Consider the following 15,610-nt stretch of genomic DNA (forward strand, 5'->3'; position numbering starts at 1 on the left):
CACGTACAGCCTGCCCAGGATGCTTTACCCTCCTCCCCCTCCTCTGTGTGTCTCATGGAGGAGACATGGGTCAGCGTACCAGATGGCAGCCTTGCTATAGCAGCAGATTGTCAGTTTCCCAGGGGATTGGGTTAAAGCAGGGTGTTGGATGAGGCTGCTCTCCAGCCCCACCCCTCCTGCGCTCCAGCCCCACCCCTCCTGCGCTCCAGCCCCACCCCTCCTGCTCTCCAGCCCCACCCCTCCTGCGCTCCAGCCCCACCCCTCCAGCTGTGCTTCTCTGCTGTCGTTCCTTCTGGGAAGAGAAAGGAACATAAGGAGTGTGTGTGTGTGTGTGTGTGTGTGTGTGTGTGTGTGCGCGCGCGCGCGCATGTGTGTGCATGTGTGTATGTATGTGTGTTTGTGCATGTGTGCATGTTTGAGTTCATGCACAGGCCCACTCCTGGACAGTCCTTGCTTGCTGTTCCTGCCTTGCTGGTGGCTGGAAGAATAGCAGGCAGCAGAGGCACACAGTAGGGAACAACCCTCTCCCCCAAGGCTCCTGGCACCTCAGCAAATGACCACTTTAATTTCCTGGCTCTTTAGAGGCCTGGGGTTGAATGTCATCTAACATTAGTTCAAACTGTGGCCTTTGTCGTTCGATTCCTAACCCCATCAAATCTGGGGCCTCAACATCTTTCTTAATATCTATTTATTTATTTTATGTAGACACACCAGAAGAGGGCATCAGATCCCATTGTAGATGGTTGTGAGCCACCATGTGATTGCTGGGAATTGAACTCAGGACCTCTGGATAACCACTGAGCCATCTCTCCAGTCCCCTCAACATCTTTGACAAGCTAGAAAGTGGGTGAAAGGGAATTAAGTCCGGAAGCCTTTCTCCTTTCCTCTCCCTCCATTCCTTTCCCTCTCCCCCTCTCTCTTCAGGTCCTTTCTCTTTTTGAGCCTGGCTCTCCTGTAGCTCAGAGCAGCCTCAAACTCACCCAGGAGCTGAGAATACCTTTGAATTTCTGACGCTCCTGCCTCCACCTGTTAGTACTGGGATGACAGGCAGGTGGCGTCACACCAGTTCTGAGTGTGACGTCACACCAGTTCTGCAGTGCTGAGGGTGGAGCTCAAGGCTTCATGCAAATGGAACAAACGCCCTACCAGAGGAGGCACAGCCCCAGCTCCAGCACTAGGAACTTCCTCTTACAGGTCAATAACAAATCTGCGGGAATGGCATCCTGAGAATGAACAGGACCTGCAGATATTAGGTCTTTCTCTTCTGCTCAGAGACTACAGCCTTCAGACCTGAACTTCGGACAAGATGGTTCTGCTGGGGACGAGGAAGGTGGGAACTGGGCGGGCTTTGCCTGAGGCCCAACTTCTCCGGCAGCTTCTTTCTCTTCTGACCTTTCCAAGCTGAGCTCTCTGGGACGGATCTATGGCCCAGCTCACCATGCACATTCCAGTGGGAAAGCCATCCCGCTGCCCCTGCACACATACACAAGCACAAGTGCACACTTTCGCACGTGCGCACTCGCTAGCTAGACAGGGGGCGGGCCCATCTGTCAATCAATCTTCCTTGCTGATTTCCCGGCTGGCAGCAGTGAAGCTGGTGTGTAAATCATTCAGAGCCCCTCTCTGCTTTGCCAGGACGTAGAACACTTTTTAATTAAGAAGAATAGAAGGTACTGCTGGCTCTGGAGGTGGCATTAACTTACTAATGAGTCTTTCAGAGACGCGTCTGAGCAGCCTGCGCTACCGGCCCCCGTGGGCAACCTCTGATGCTCTCTGTAGAGCAGACTGGACCCTGGGGAAGTCTGTGTGGGGTCTGGAGTGGGGGAGAGGGGCTCTGCATTGGAGGTGGAGAGGAGAGAACCCCACTTAGCCCAACCGAGTGAGCTGGAACTAACTAGTATAGTTTCTTCTCTCAAGAAGGAGCCAGATTGCAGTGTGAGTTGAGCCCTTGAGTCCTGCCAGAAAGCTATGGAACACAAGAGGCGCCCCAGAAAGGTCAGAACCCAGCAGGAGGCATGATTAGACTTCCAGACAGGTGCTCAAACACCACAAGGAGCAGACCATCATTAACCAGATGGGCCAGAGCAGCCACAGGCCAGAGCAAGGTTCCCTGGATAAACTGACACTGTGAAGATGAATCAAGGAAACTAGGCCTCTGTGTATATGTAGCTACAAGAAGAACATGAAATGCCCACTCCAGCCTCTGCCCGCTTCTCATCGTGACCGGCCTTTTGCAATGTCCCTGGAAAGAAAGGATGCAGAAGCTGGGAGAGTTCTCCAGCTGCTCTCAGCTCCATCGTCCTTCTAGAAGGACAGCCACCACAGAGAGGGTGTGCTACGCCCTATGGTTACACAGCCCAGGTAGGTATGATAGACATGTGTCCTGTGTCCTTCCTGCTCCTCGGGTCTCCCAGAGACGGCAGTGGAAGCTGTAGCAACATGGCCTCTCACCCCACTCCATGAGGCTGTTCTCAGTTTCTTGCACCGCTGGCCAGGAAATTCCTCCTGGTTTATAAGTAGCGCTCCGATTTTATTACAAGCCCCATTTCCTCTTCAATGCCTGCAATCAACACAGGAAACTCGGGTCTTTTGGAGCCTTTGAGCTGTCATTCTCATCGCCTGGACCCAATGAAAGAGGAATGTGAGGCTCGCTGCTCAATTTCAAGGAGTCTGAAAACCAAGGTGTTCCTGTCCGCACCCTGTGGGCTGAGACATTCCTTAACTGATACTCATTAAATCCCTAGGTTCGGGAATCATGCTATACACTGGGGTAAGGGACAGAGAAGAAAGTGGGGGAAGGGAGGAGAAGGTCTGGAAAGAAAGTACTCAATTCTTTTTGATCAAGACTGTATAGAAGAGACTGGGCACTCTAACATTCTCCCTCAGGTTGTGGCTCTGATTGCCACCTCTGCCTGGCAGATTTCCATCCAGTTTGATTGAGCCCTAATCCTCCACTGGACTAGCTTCCAGACTGACAGGGTAGGGCATGGGGGCTCACAGAGCTTGTCTTCCTGGTAATTAGAGTCATCCTCACCCCTACACACAGGTAAGGCTTCTCCTCCAGGACACCACCTGTCAATCACCCAGTGAGAGCCACTAGGTGCCCTCCAGATTGGCCTGCAGCCTTAGCCTCACCGGGGCAATCTCAGTTAGCTGAGGACAGCCACTGTGAGATAACCCCAACATGATGGGGCTTCAGGAAGTGTGGATCTGGTTTGATTGAACCCTAATCCTTCATTGGAATGACTTCCAGATTGACAGGGTGGGGCTGGAACAGCTACTGACCCCATGGAGCTGGGCCCAGGTCCAACCTGTCTGGACTTAGCAAGCCAGAGGTAGAGTTGCTCACTCTCTCGGGAAGAAGCATTCCTTCTTCTTGTAGTCACTTAGTACCTCCGATGTGCCCCAGCAACTTCACCCAACAGGATGTTATGTAATGCTGGAGAAGGGGGTTCTGGTATCTCTTCAAAATGTAACCCACTCTTGGGATCCACCAGTACCACCACAAAACACATCAGTGGGCCACCGATCTGAAAAACTGCTTGATGTTTACTGCCTCACTACCTGCAGCTTCCTCTGAACAGACTTGGGTTCAGGAAGGCTGGACTCAACAGGACTCAGAGGAGACACTTGCACCTGCTGCTTACTGTACCCCGACTGACCTTGACAATTACAAGGTGGGACTTTCTCACAAGGTGTCCTGACTATCTGGGGCTGAGCATCTTCAAGTTTGACTAAGACTTCAGTATCACAATAAAACAAGACCACACTACCACAGGCCTATTCTGTGGGGGCATTTGTGGCATTTCTCTCCCCTCCTTGCCTCCTCCCACAATATCTAAAGATCAGACTCCTTTGTTTTGATACTAGGAAGGTGACCGGGGGCTTTGGTTATGTTAGCAACACCCTCTACCAGGTGTCTTGGTTGTTCCAATCAAAAACTTTATAAGCAATTATTTTATTTTATTTATTATTTGTTTGTTTATGGTGTGTATGGTGTGTGTGGGTGTGTGGTGTGTGTGGTATATGCAATGTGTGTGTAGTATGTGTGTGTGTTTGTGTGGTGTGTGTGTGATGTATATGTGTATATGTGTGTATGTGATGTATGTATGTATGGTGGGTATGTATGGTTTGTGTATGTGTAGTGTGTGTGTGTGTGTTAGTGTGTGTGTGGCATGGTGTGCATGTAGAAAATGTAGAGGTTCTTTCCTTCCATCATGTGGGTTCCTGAGGTTGAACTCAAGTTATCAGGTACGTGCCTTTACTCACTGAGCTATCTTATCTCCCAACCCCCTTTAAATACTCTTAAAAAGAGAAAAGAAACCCATGCCGGTGCTACGTAGGATCTAAAACAAGAACAACTTATGTCTGGCATGAGGAGGAACTTCTGAATGGGAGAGTGACTCCACACTAGAATGGGGCAAAGAGGAATCAAAGGACACACGGGACTCCCCCTGTGCCTGGCCCAGACTGATGCAGTCAGCCCAGGCAGGAGAGCTGCAGGTGACTCAGGAAATCTTAAGTGGTGGTTGCTAGGTTACAAGCTGCTTTAATGTGCCTCAATGTAAAGACTAAAGGAAGTTACCTGGCTGGGAGGAGAGAGCAATGGGGGAAGGAGAGAAGGAAAAGAAATAAGCCAAACTTCCAGAATTAGCAACTGGCCTTAGCTTGGAAGCAAACTGGCTTTTTCTACTTTTCCAAGACTGAGTCTCTCTCTCTCTCTCTCTCTCTCTCTCTCTCTCTCTCTCTCTCTCTCTCTCACACACACACACACACACACACACACAAACACACACACACACACCCGTTGTTGGCAGAGTAAAGCCTATTGATGTGAGCGCTGAGCTGGAACAGGGCCTGTCCAGGGCTGAGCTCTGACATCTCCCTAGGTGAGACACTCAGCAATTACTGGAATCCCTTTGGGCTCTGAGTACCTTCCCTTGCTGCAGTTGGACAAAAGACCAGAGGCCATTTGAGAATGGAAACACCCAGCCTTCTTACTAATACATAATTTGTTCATTTGTAATTTGGAATCTTCGGCCCTGAGTCCTCTGAATGAGTTACCAGCTCTAAGTGAAGCACTTCCCGAGTGTCAGACTTCTGAGAGACACTGATGCTCACAGATGCCTGGCAATGTCCTCACGGGGGAAGATTATGAGAGACTGGAGTTGCAAGAGCTGAGCTCTGGGAACTCTGCCCACCTGCTGGGAGGGGTGTGAGAAGTTGTTAGTTAGCTTTGCTGCTTCAGTGAAGGCTCCTAGCAAGTGAGGCTGAAGACAGAGAGATCCCAACAAACCCATTGGAGAAGACTGTGGCTTCCATCCAGCCGGGTCACCACAAGCTAGAGCTGAGAACCTGATTCAGTTCAAGGTAAGGGTCCACCCTATATTCCTTTGGGAAGGATAATTCCCTAGGAAGGTTGTGAGGTTCCCTCCAGAGAAGACTACTGAGACCCGGCTTCCAGGTAATAGGAAGTCTTTACTAGCCAGCAGGAAGCACACTGGGTATTTGGGACCCGAGTATAGTTCTGAGCCTTTCTTGGGGTGAATGTGTAAGCACAAAACACACATCCTGGGTTGTCTTTCCTCATATAGCAAGAGCTGGAAGTGGAACTGCAGGAGGCAAACCCTAAGGTTAGTACATTCGGGGACTTTCCCAGAACCGTGGACTTGGATGAAGTTCTTGTTTTGGTTGGTGTGCTGTCTATCTGCTGGGTTCCAAGGCCTCAATGGTGCTTCCAACATGGCTTCAGTTGTGCTAAGGTCTGGGCCTGTTACAGGAACAGAAATGGTTGGTATTGTCTGTGAAACTTCATTAGTTTAGGCTACACTCTTAGAATTTGTGAGTTCTTACTGGACTGGGAGAACAGAAGAACACAGCCTTCTGTAGATGATCTGGGTGCTGATTTTTGCAAATACAAGAATCTAAGCTTTAAAAATAAGTGGAATTGTTAGGTCAAGAGGTCAAGATATAAAGATAGGCCGATTTTAAGTTAGGAGTTCTATTTCTCCCAGAATTCATAGTCGCCGTATGAGTGTTGGTAGGAATGTACTAGGTTCTGGTTCTGTGTCAGAGGTAAAGTCATAAGTATCACACTTGATGAACAGCACTAACATTACCTCACCTAACCTTCACAAAACTTACAAGGATACATCCAAACCACAGGGTGCTACAAAGAAAAAAAATTTGATGAAGAGTCACACACTTTTTAAAAAAAGATTTATTTATTATTATATTTATATGAACACACTATAGCTGTCTTCAGAGACACCAAAAGAGGGCATCAAATCCCATTACAGATGGTTGTGAGCCACCATGTGGTTGCTGGGAATTGAACTCAGGACCTCTGGAAAAGCAGTCAGTGCCCTTAACCACTGAGCCATCTCTCCAGCCCGAGTCACACACTTTTGAATTGGATAAAATATTTGTTATTTTTTCCCCTGTGACATGATATCATTTAGCTTTGCTAGCTCTCCAAATGACACAGTTACAGTACCTCTTTCGGCTGGCCTTGCCTGAGAGTCATGGTACTTCCCTCCTATCATGTGATAAATAGGTGGCGGGTACGGAGCCATCCTCATTCCTGTACATTTCTCTGTAAACGGCTGCAGCTGCCAGCACTGTGTCTCAAAAACATGGAACGCCTCACGGATTTGCGTGTCATCCTTACGCAGGGGCCATGATAATCTTCTCTGTATTGTCCCAGTTTTAGTATATGTGCTGCTGAACCGAGCACGAGTCACACACTTTTAATCTCAGCACTTAGGAGGCAAATGCGGGTGGATTTTTATGAGAGACACTTTCTCAATAAATGGCGGGGGTGGGGGGGCTTGGAGGCTATAGCAGGAAAATTGTGAGTTTCTGGCATACTGAGACAAGGATTCAGAAAAACAGAAAGGGGGTGGGGGGAGAAAGGAAGGGAGGGAGGGAGAACTATTGATTCTTTCAACAATGTGGATAATGGCACTCCAGGAGTGAGTTTGGGTATGGGGGGGGTGGTACTGTAAAAGGTTACATATTGTATGACTTTATCCACATAAAATTCTTTTCTTTTTTAAGACAGGGTCCAAGTAGTCCAGGGCAGCCTGGAACACAATGTATATCAAGGATGATCTTGAACTTCTGGTCCTTTCTCCATCTCCCAAGTGCTGTGATTATGGATTCGGACCACTGGGTGCTAAGTCACACTGTCAAGCACCCGGTTATAAGCAGTGCTGAGGACAGAATCCAGGCTTCTGTTGTACTTCTTAGGTAAACACTCCACCAACTGAGACACAGTCCCAGCTCCTTGGACAACATGGCCGAAGTGACAAGGTTTCAGAAATGAACTGCCAGGGGCCAGGGAAGGAAGAGCAAAGAGGAATTATGGAGTCTTCCTACCGATATCAAAAGGTGACATGAGACCCTTGTGATAAAATATGCTCTGATTATGATTGTATTGGGGGAAACTGGATAAAGAATACTTCTTTCTTACAACTCTTACATCCACATGTGAATCTATAGTTTATCATAAGTTAAAGTTTGGTGCCTAGCATGTGCACTTCCCTGAGATCCATCCCCAACAGTAAGGGGAAATACACACTACCACACACACACACACACACACACACACACACACACACACAGTGGAGACTGAAGCTAAGCTTTCCAGAATGAACATTTCAACAGCAGTCTGTCAGGTTTCCAAGCTTGAGTATTTCAGAGTGAAAGGAAGCCAGAGAGAGGACCCTCTGGATTTGGAGAGACACCCACTAGGTCGTCCTATAAGTTGTGGGCATTGGTATTACTCGGAACAACAGTTCCGAAGGGTCTGTTGCTGGGTGGTTTGAAGAGATCATCCATCCAGTCTTGCCGTTACTGCCACAGGATTTGCTAATCACGTTTGCTCACTACAGATGTGAGAGGGTTTGTGAGGTGAGGTCCTCCCAGCTTGTCTGTTGGTGTGTTCAGTTGTGGTTCCTCTGTTTGTGACTTTATTTGAGGCTTTGTGGACATCTCCACTTAAGAGGTTCTTTGTGGATTACATGCACACGCATGAGGATTGTTAGAGCGGCGGCTCCCTGCCACATCTGTCTCCTAACTGGCTTCTGAGGTTAGACCATGTGAGCATACCTCCCCCCAAACAAAGCCAGCCTGTCACGAACTGGGTCTGTGTACTGTAGACAAACTGGGTAATTGGCCTCTCCGCCTCCTCACCCAAAACAAACACTAGCAAACGCCCGCCCCCACGCTGGCAGGATCTCCATGTCATCTGGGCACCCGGCTCCTTCTCCGGCTGCCACCGACCCTGTAGACCGGCAGGCTCTGCCCTCGCTCACCCCGGTCGCCTGGGCTGACGCACAAGCCACAGCCTCCGCCTCGGGGCGCGTGGTCTCCTGCCCACGTGTGCAAGCTGTGGGGAGGCGGTGCGGGGAGCCAGCGTCCTCCGGCCAGAGCTCGGCTTCTGGCGACCGCTCGCCTGCGCGAGTGACGGCGACGTGCGAGCTGGGAAGGGCAGGGAGCGCTGTCCTCTGCTCCGCGGCTGCCGGGCCGGTGGTGAAAGCCTCGCGCGGTTGTGGGCGCCGCCCGGGAGCTAGTGCGGGGAGAGCGCGGCGCCCACGCACGGTGGGGTGGGCTCTGCGCTCCTGGGGACCGGGCGGGGTGGGGCGCATCCTGCAAAGTTGACCTAGGGCTAGCTACCGCCAGCGCCCTGCTGCCCTAGATTCACCCATTTCTTCCCGCGGAGCCAGGCGCGGACGTCGTTGCCCCGCTGACACCCAAGGGACCGGGAGAAGCCAGCGGGCGTCGGCGGGAGCCCGCCCAGTGGGAGATGGAGGCTGCAAGAGGGGACGCGCGGGCCGGCGCCGTGTAGCCCACGGGCCCGGGGCAGGACCTTGCCCGGACGCTGTGGGGGAGCGTTAGCAGGGCCCTCCCCCGGGCTGCCATGGAGGTGCCCAATGTCAAAGACTTCCAGTGGAAGCGCCTTGCTCCATTGCCTAGCCGCCGGGTCTACTGCTCACTGCTGGAGACCGGGGGCCAGGTCTATGCCATCGGGGGATGTGATGACAATGGCGTCCCTATGGACTGCTTCGAGGTCTACTCTCCCGAGGCCGATCAGTGGACCTCCCTACCCTCCTTGCCCACAGCCCGGGCCGGGGTAGCAATTACTGCCCTAGGAAAGCGGATTATGGTGATCGGGGGTGTGGGCACCAATCAACTGCCTGTGAAGGTCGTGGAAATGTACAATATCGATGAGGGCAAGTGGAAGAAGAGGAGCGTCCTGCGCGAGGCTGCCATGGGCATTTCTGTCACAGCCAAAGGCAAGTGGGGCCAGGGTTGAGGGTGGGCATTAGAAAAGAAAGTAATAGGTTATGGGGAAAACAGATATAAGGCTACATGATTTGGGGGACCAGTACACATTCCCCTTAACATTTGAGCCTTACATTAAGCACTAAAACTAGAGACCCACTGCCCTTACTTTACAGATTGGAAAGGGAGACTGAGCAGGTGAAATGTCTAGGAATTCCATCTGATGCCAGGAGTCAGCTCCAGCAGACCGGGCAGGCCACTGCAGAGGGAGAGCCAAGGTGTGAGCCACGGGGTTATCTGCAATAACTCTGCAGACCCTGGCATTCAGCCGAATGACCACATTTGCCGTTGGCCGGCTGCCCCCCTCCAAACCTACCTATGTAGGTTCCCGAGGATGTTCACGACATCCTTCTACCATTACCAGGCCCTGCCAAGGAGGCTTTGAGACCTGATCCCAGGATTTCCATTTGCTCCTGACTGCAGTTTCAGACTTACTGAGTGGAGGTCAGAATGTTCCCAAAGGTTGCTTCATGTGGTGTATTACCCGGGTCCAGCAAGTTCTCTTGCTTGCGTGTGGTTTTAAAATTCTCACTTCACTTTCTCAAAGCCCCCATTTCACTCTTCTTGGGCCCCCATACAGCCTGTGGTGTAGAGGGGGTCCAACTGTAGTTTTGCTACAAACACAAGAGTTCTATGAGAATGGGAATTAAGAGACTCCAAATTCATATACAGTTGCCTCCACATCATAGGGCTGGTGGAGTGATCTTCCTGCTTTTCGTCCATCTCTGTCTCTCTTGCTACTATACTCCAGCTGACTGGCTAACATATGGCCAGATCAAAAAACAGCTTTTCTTAAGCACCTGCTTTGTCCTTGGCACAGTCTTAGGCCCTGGAGAGAAAGGAAAGGGGTAGAAAATATGGTCCCTGAATGTGATTGTTGAGAAGCTGGGGCCCAGAAACCCCTCGGGCAAGTTCAGGACTTAGCTGGCAGTGGGGCTCAGTAGTGCACTATTAATCTCAGCCCTTGGGAGGCAGAAGCAGGAGGGTTTCAGAGCTCAAGGCCAGCCTGGACTACAAAGTTCTAGGATAGTCAAGACTACACAGAGAAACTCTGCCTTGAAAAACAAAAGAAATGCCTCAGCTAAGACAGAGGGATTGTGAGATCAAGCTACAATGTAAGACCCTACATAGTCAGACCCTATTTTTTTTTTTAAAAAAAGGCTCAAAAGCCCCTGGGAACACTGAGAATAATGGGTATGGACCACACCCCATCTCTAGCTTCAACAAATTACGCTGAAAGGAATTAAGGCTCCCTATTGGTGCTTTATCCCTTTGGACTTTCAATATGCCCAGCGAGACAAGTGTTATTTTCATTCTTATTTTAGAAGAAGCAGCATGGAGCCCAGAAAGGTTAATTCGCCAAGGTTAAATAGATAGTAAGTAATGACTATGCCTGTGCTCCGAACTACAGTCAAATGGGCTCAACGGTTAGCGGTAAACGTTTCTTGACAGCTGTTTGCACTGGTTTCCTAGATGAACAGATCCTCAATCTGCAGTGCGCTGGGAGAAACCTATCAGGCTGGTATCAGTTCCATGTGACTACAGAGCAATGGTGATACCATCACTTGGGAGGCACCCAGTCAAGTCCTCTGGGCCCTGCCTTGCAGCTCAGAGAACCCAGAAGAAGGATGGGTCAGAACTGTGGAGTGGTTAGAGTTCCTCCCAGAGGGGGCGTTTCCAGAAGAGAAGGTAGAATCTGTGCTATATCAGGGCCTTAGCATCAAGTCCTGCCCCAGCTAAGATCCCCCCTCCTAGGATGGCTGGAGCTCAAGGGAAATAAGGCTCACTTCCTGCTGTAGTGACCTCAAAGACTCAATGCACCCATGTGAGGAAGGCCGTGAGGAAGAGCTGCTGGGAGCAAAAACTCCATGCAGGAAGATCCCTGAGAAAACGACCCATTCGGGCAAGGTATAAGGAAGTAGGAATGTTAGCCCATGCTCTTGGGTACAATGCACTGAGTCCCTGAAAAGCTACCCACTACCAAGAACAGAAGAGAAAGGTGGAGACTCCCTGCTCTCAGGGTTTCTGCAGGGTCAGCTCCTCAAAGCCTCTTCCCCATCATTCCAACCTGGCTGCTTCCCCTTCAGCACAGGTGCCTTCTGGATCGTGCAGGCTTCTGTGCCTGTGAAGGAAGATGTCATTTCCCCATCAGAGTAGCAGATGGAACCACTGACAACTCAGTGTGTAGAAGGCCAATGAGTGGGGCTGACTGTAGTTCTAAAGGACATCACCAGCTGGAGAATTGTCTGAGATTTGCTAGGAGACAAGTCACTAGTGGAGGTCATTACAAAGCCTCTTCCCAGGCTTCTACTCTGGCTGCCTAGAAAGGAGGACAGTGGAGGGACAAACCTGCAGAGTTATCTAGCCCTAGGTTTTGCTGCCATCTGTCTCCGTGAAGGGTTTAGTATACCAGGCTTTGCCAAGGACTTCACATAAGCCGAGGCACACAGTCCATCCAGTTTCAGAAAGATTAACCAGAACGGAGACTTTGAATGGTGCTGCCCACATTACCAAAGCGGCTATGATTCACTAGCCCAGCAAAGGCTGGAAACGTGTCATGGCCTATGAAAGATGGCGGATGCTGTCGGTCCTGTCTCGGGGTGCCTAGGAGCCAAACCATGTCTCTCTCTGTGTGGTCTTTTTCTTAGATTATCGAGTGTATGCAGCAGGAGGGATGGGCCTGGACCTACGTCCTCACAACTACTTGCAGCACTATGACATGCTAAAGGACATGTGGGTGTCACTAGCACCCATGCCTACCCCAAGATATGCTGCCACCTCCTTCCTCCGGGGCTCCAAGATCTATGTACTGGGTAAGGACAAGCTACTTGTTTGTTGTTCATTTCCTCTCCTTGCTCCCTTGGGTGAGGTCCCTGGAAAGTGTTGCCAATAGCCTGAAAATTACCTTGGCCATGGGGGATAATCACACCGCCCTAGCCCTTGAGGAGTCTTCCAAATGACTGAATAACAGAAGGGTTAAACCCAGTCCTCTCTGTTCTCAGGAACTGTTTTTTTTTTTTTTCCCACCCTCTACCCTGTACCCTACCTACCTCCCACCTCCCCACCTCCAGGGGGACGACAATCTAAGTATGCAGTCAATGCCTTCGAGGTCTTTGATATAGAGTCTCGGTCCTGGACCAAGTTCCCCAACATTCCCTGTAAGCGGGCCTTCTCCAGCTTTGTGACCCTGGACAACCACTTGTACAGCCTGGGAGGCCTGCGGCAGGGTCGCCTGTATCGTCAGCCCAAGTTCCTCCGGACAATGGATGTGTTTGACATGGAGCAGGGTGAGCTAGGTCCCCACTTTCCCCATCTTGACAATCTCCCTGGGGCTGTTTATGTCTCCACACAGCCGTCTCTGAAGTCTGAGCACCCTTCCTAACTCACAGATATGCTTGGAGTCAGAGTCTTTTCAAGACCCCATTTGGCCTGCTTGTGGTTAGGAAGGGTCTCTTCCTTTGCTGATGGAGAATCAGAGGGATCCTGATTACTCCTCTCATTGCCTTTAATCAGATTCCTTTCCCTTTTAGAGCTGTGAGAAATCTAAATAGAACCGGGGACTCATGGGAATTCTGCACCTTGGACTGGGACAAGCACCAGAGAAGGCTAAAGTAGTAAAGGGTGTCATTTCAGTCAATAGGGCATGCTCTCTGCACCCTGGATGAAAGGGTGAATGGAAAGGGGGCAGCTGCCAGGATAAGAGCCACTTGGGATTCATCTGTCTTTGTTAGGGGACATCAGCACCTAATCGTCTTTCTCTGTCCTGTCATTACATGTGGCTTGCAGGGGGGTGGCTGAAGATGGAACGTTCATTCTTCCTCAAGAAGCGCCGGGCAGACTTTGTGGCTGGTGGCCTGAGTGGGCGGGTCATCGTGGCCGGGGGCCTTGGTAAGGATGAAGCATCTCATCTGTGCTGTGTTGTGGCTCTGGGATTTGGTAGGTCCTTGGCACTGTACTGGAGCAATAGATGGAACTGACTCTGTGCAATCTCCCACTGATTTACTCCAAAGACTTCAATACGGTCTGGGCTTGACCTTTCCACATGGGCCCCACATATGTTCTTTCCAATCGGAAACAAGAAAATGGAGATCTAGAAATAATAGGGCACATATGAACTTCTGTGCTAAACCCAGGTCCCTGAGTCCCTTTCTGGAGAGAGCTGGAGGCAAAGGTAAAAGTAGAGTCTTCATCCTTCCTTGAGCCAACTCTTTGTGGATATTCAGCTCCATTAGGATAGCAAAGCATATGATCAAATAAATGCTCTGAGTCTGGATTTGATCCCTCTCAGACTGCTGCTATGTTGAAGGATAGGCTGGGACTTGAAGGCACACTGCAGTCATTAAGACACAGTGATGAAGGCAGTGTGTGTTTGTGTGTGTGTGTGTGTGTGTGCGCGTGCAACAGAGTTTACTCAGTGTAGACATACTCATTCATGACCAACCATATGGGCTAGATAATGAAGGAAGCTCTCTCTCTCTCTCTCTCTCTCTGTGTGTGTGTGTGTGTGTGTGTAAAATCAGGAGGGAGGCAGTGGTATTCTAAAACTTCTGATAAATAAGGAAAAAACAATTCTATTTTTAAGATGAGGAGGCAGAGAAGAAGGGACAAAGGACAAATTTCCTTGACCCGCATTCCTGACCCAGGATGGTAAAGAGAGAGCCCCCCACCCCTATAGTCATAGACAGTGAAGTTGCTGGGTTGGGAGATGGGTCACCGTGGAACATGGCTTGGTGTTTGGACTCCTTAGTCTAAGGTCTGATTCCCCGTTTGCTTTCAGGAAACCAGCCCACAGTCCTGGAGACAGCCGAAGCATTCCACCCCGAGAAGAGCAAGTGGGAGGCCCTCCCCCCCATGCCCACACCCCGCTGTGCCTGCTCCAGCCTGGTCTTCAAGAACTGCCTCCTGGCTGTGGGGGGTGTCAGCCAGGGACTAAGCGATGCGGTAGAGGCGCTGTTTGTCTCTGACTCCTAGCTGTCCTGAGCAGCGCCTTCGCCTGGACATTATCACTCCACTCCTGACATGAGAAATGGCATCATCAAAGCAGTTTGGACTACTTTCTCAGTCTCCAAGTCTTGTAGGAGACAGTGGGGTCAAGCACCGGGGCTCTCAGTGACCTTCCTCTAACCCTGCAATCTCAGAAAGTATAGCTGAGTCCTCCAGTCAGTCAGAGCTGAGCTGTGGACTGGGGGAATCCTCACTCAGTGCTCAGACAAAGCAAAGCATTGGAAAGTTCCCTCCTCCCGCCTACCTCCTGAGTTGGAGAGTAGTCGCCCAGAGGGGGAGCCATTGCTGTTCTTCCCCATCTCTGAGGTAGTTTGAGTGTCATGAGATAAAATAACGAAGAACAGGGCATCCCAACCCCTTGTTTCTCTTTGGTTGACATCCATTCCCCATGTAGAAGTCAGCTGTTGGCCTGCCCCAGATCTCACCTGCTTATCAGGAATTGGACTTGGCATTGGGGCAGTTGTGTAGGAACGAAGTTGGGGGCTCACACACCAGGCCAACAGTTTTAGCAAGGAGGACCCTTCCTCTCAGGTCCCTGTTGGGCATGTGATGATGGAATGTCAATGTCTTCTGTATTCTGCCTTCCACCACCTTCTCCCGACCTGAGGTCTGGCCACTCTGTGCCCAACAGCTTTCAGAGTGTTTCTATGTGAAACTGTCTCATTTACACTGTGGCTTCCAAATCCACGAAGGGTGGATTAACTGCACCCTGGATAATAACAGCAGCACAATTGACATCTTTATCCCTGTCTTCTTTGGGCCCTGGAGACAAGGCAGGAGTATTCTGATTTATACATAGATACAAGACCATTTCCCACTGTGTTCTCATGCTAAATGGGGACCGAGTGGCCACCTGTTTTTGGCCATTCCTGTTGAAGAGTTCTACCTTCCCTTGGCCACAGCTGTCCCACTCTCAAAGAGGCAATCGGTTTTTCTTCTCTTGGTACACACATATATGTTTGGCCAAGGTTGTGACCACTATATCTTTGCTAGGTTATACCCATATCTAACCTTAATCAATTCAGCTGAAGCTCATTTTAGGCTTATTCAAAGGATGAAAAAACTGTTCATTGACTTACAAACAACTGAGGGGCTCTAGGAGGGACAGAAGGATGGATGTGTCTTCCCTCTTGCCTGCACAGAGGCTTTTTTTGCTAATCATATTGGATTAGGACCTAGCTTGGGGAAGAGCATTTACTCAGCATGCTCAGGGATCTGAGTTCCATCCACAGCACAGAAGGCAAACTGAACTAGCTCT

At 50.3% G+C, this 15,610-nt stretch overlaps 1 protein-coding gene across 1 annotated transcript; it reads left to right on the forward strand.

Moving 5' to 3' along the window:
• Positions 1-8,564: 8,564 nt before the first annotated feature.
• On the forward strand, positions 8,565-15,059 carry KLHDC8A (kelch domain containing 8A). The gene is made up of 5 exons (XM_080917723.1): positions 8,565-9,299; positions 11,997-12,161; positions 12,420-12,635; positions 13,135-13,236; positions 14,126-15,059. The coding sequence occupies exons 1-5, from the start codon at positions 8,924-8,926 to the stop codon at positions 14,317-14,319; spliced, it is 1,053 nt and encodes a 350-aa protein (XP_080773849.1). The 5' UTR covers positions 8,565-8,923; the 3' UTR covers positions 14,320-15,059.
• The last annotated feature ends 551 nt before the right edge of the window (positions 15,060-15,610 follow it).

Source organism: Micromys minutus (assembly GCF_963924665.1).
Source record: "Micromys minutus genome assembly, chromosome: 6".
Taxonomy (NCBI): domain Eukaryota; kingdom Metazoa; phylum Chordata; class Mammalia; order Rodentia; family Muridae; genus Micromys; species Micromys minutus.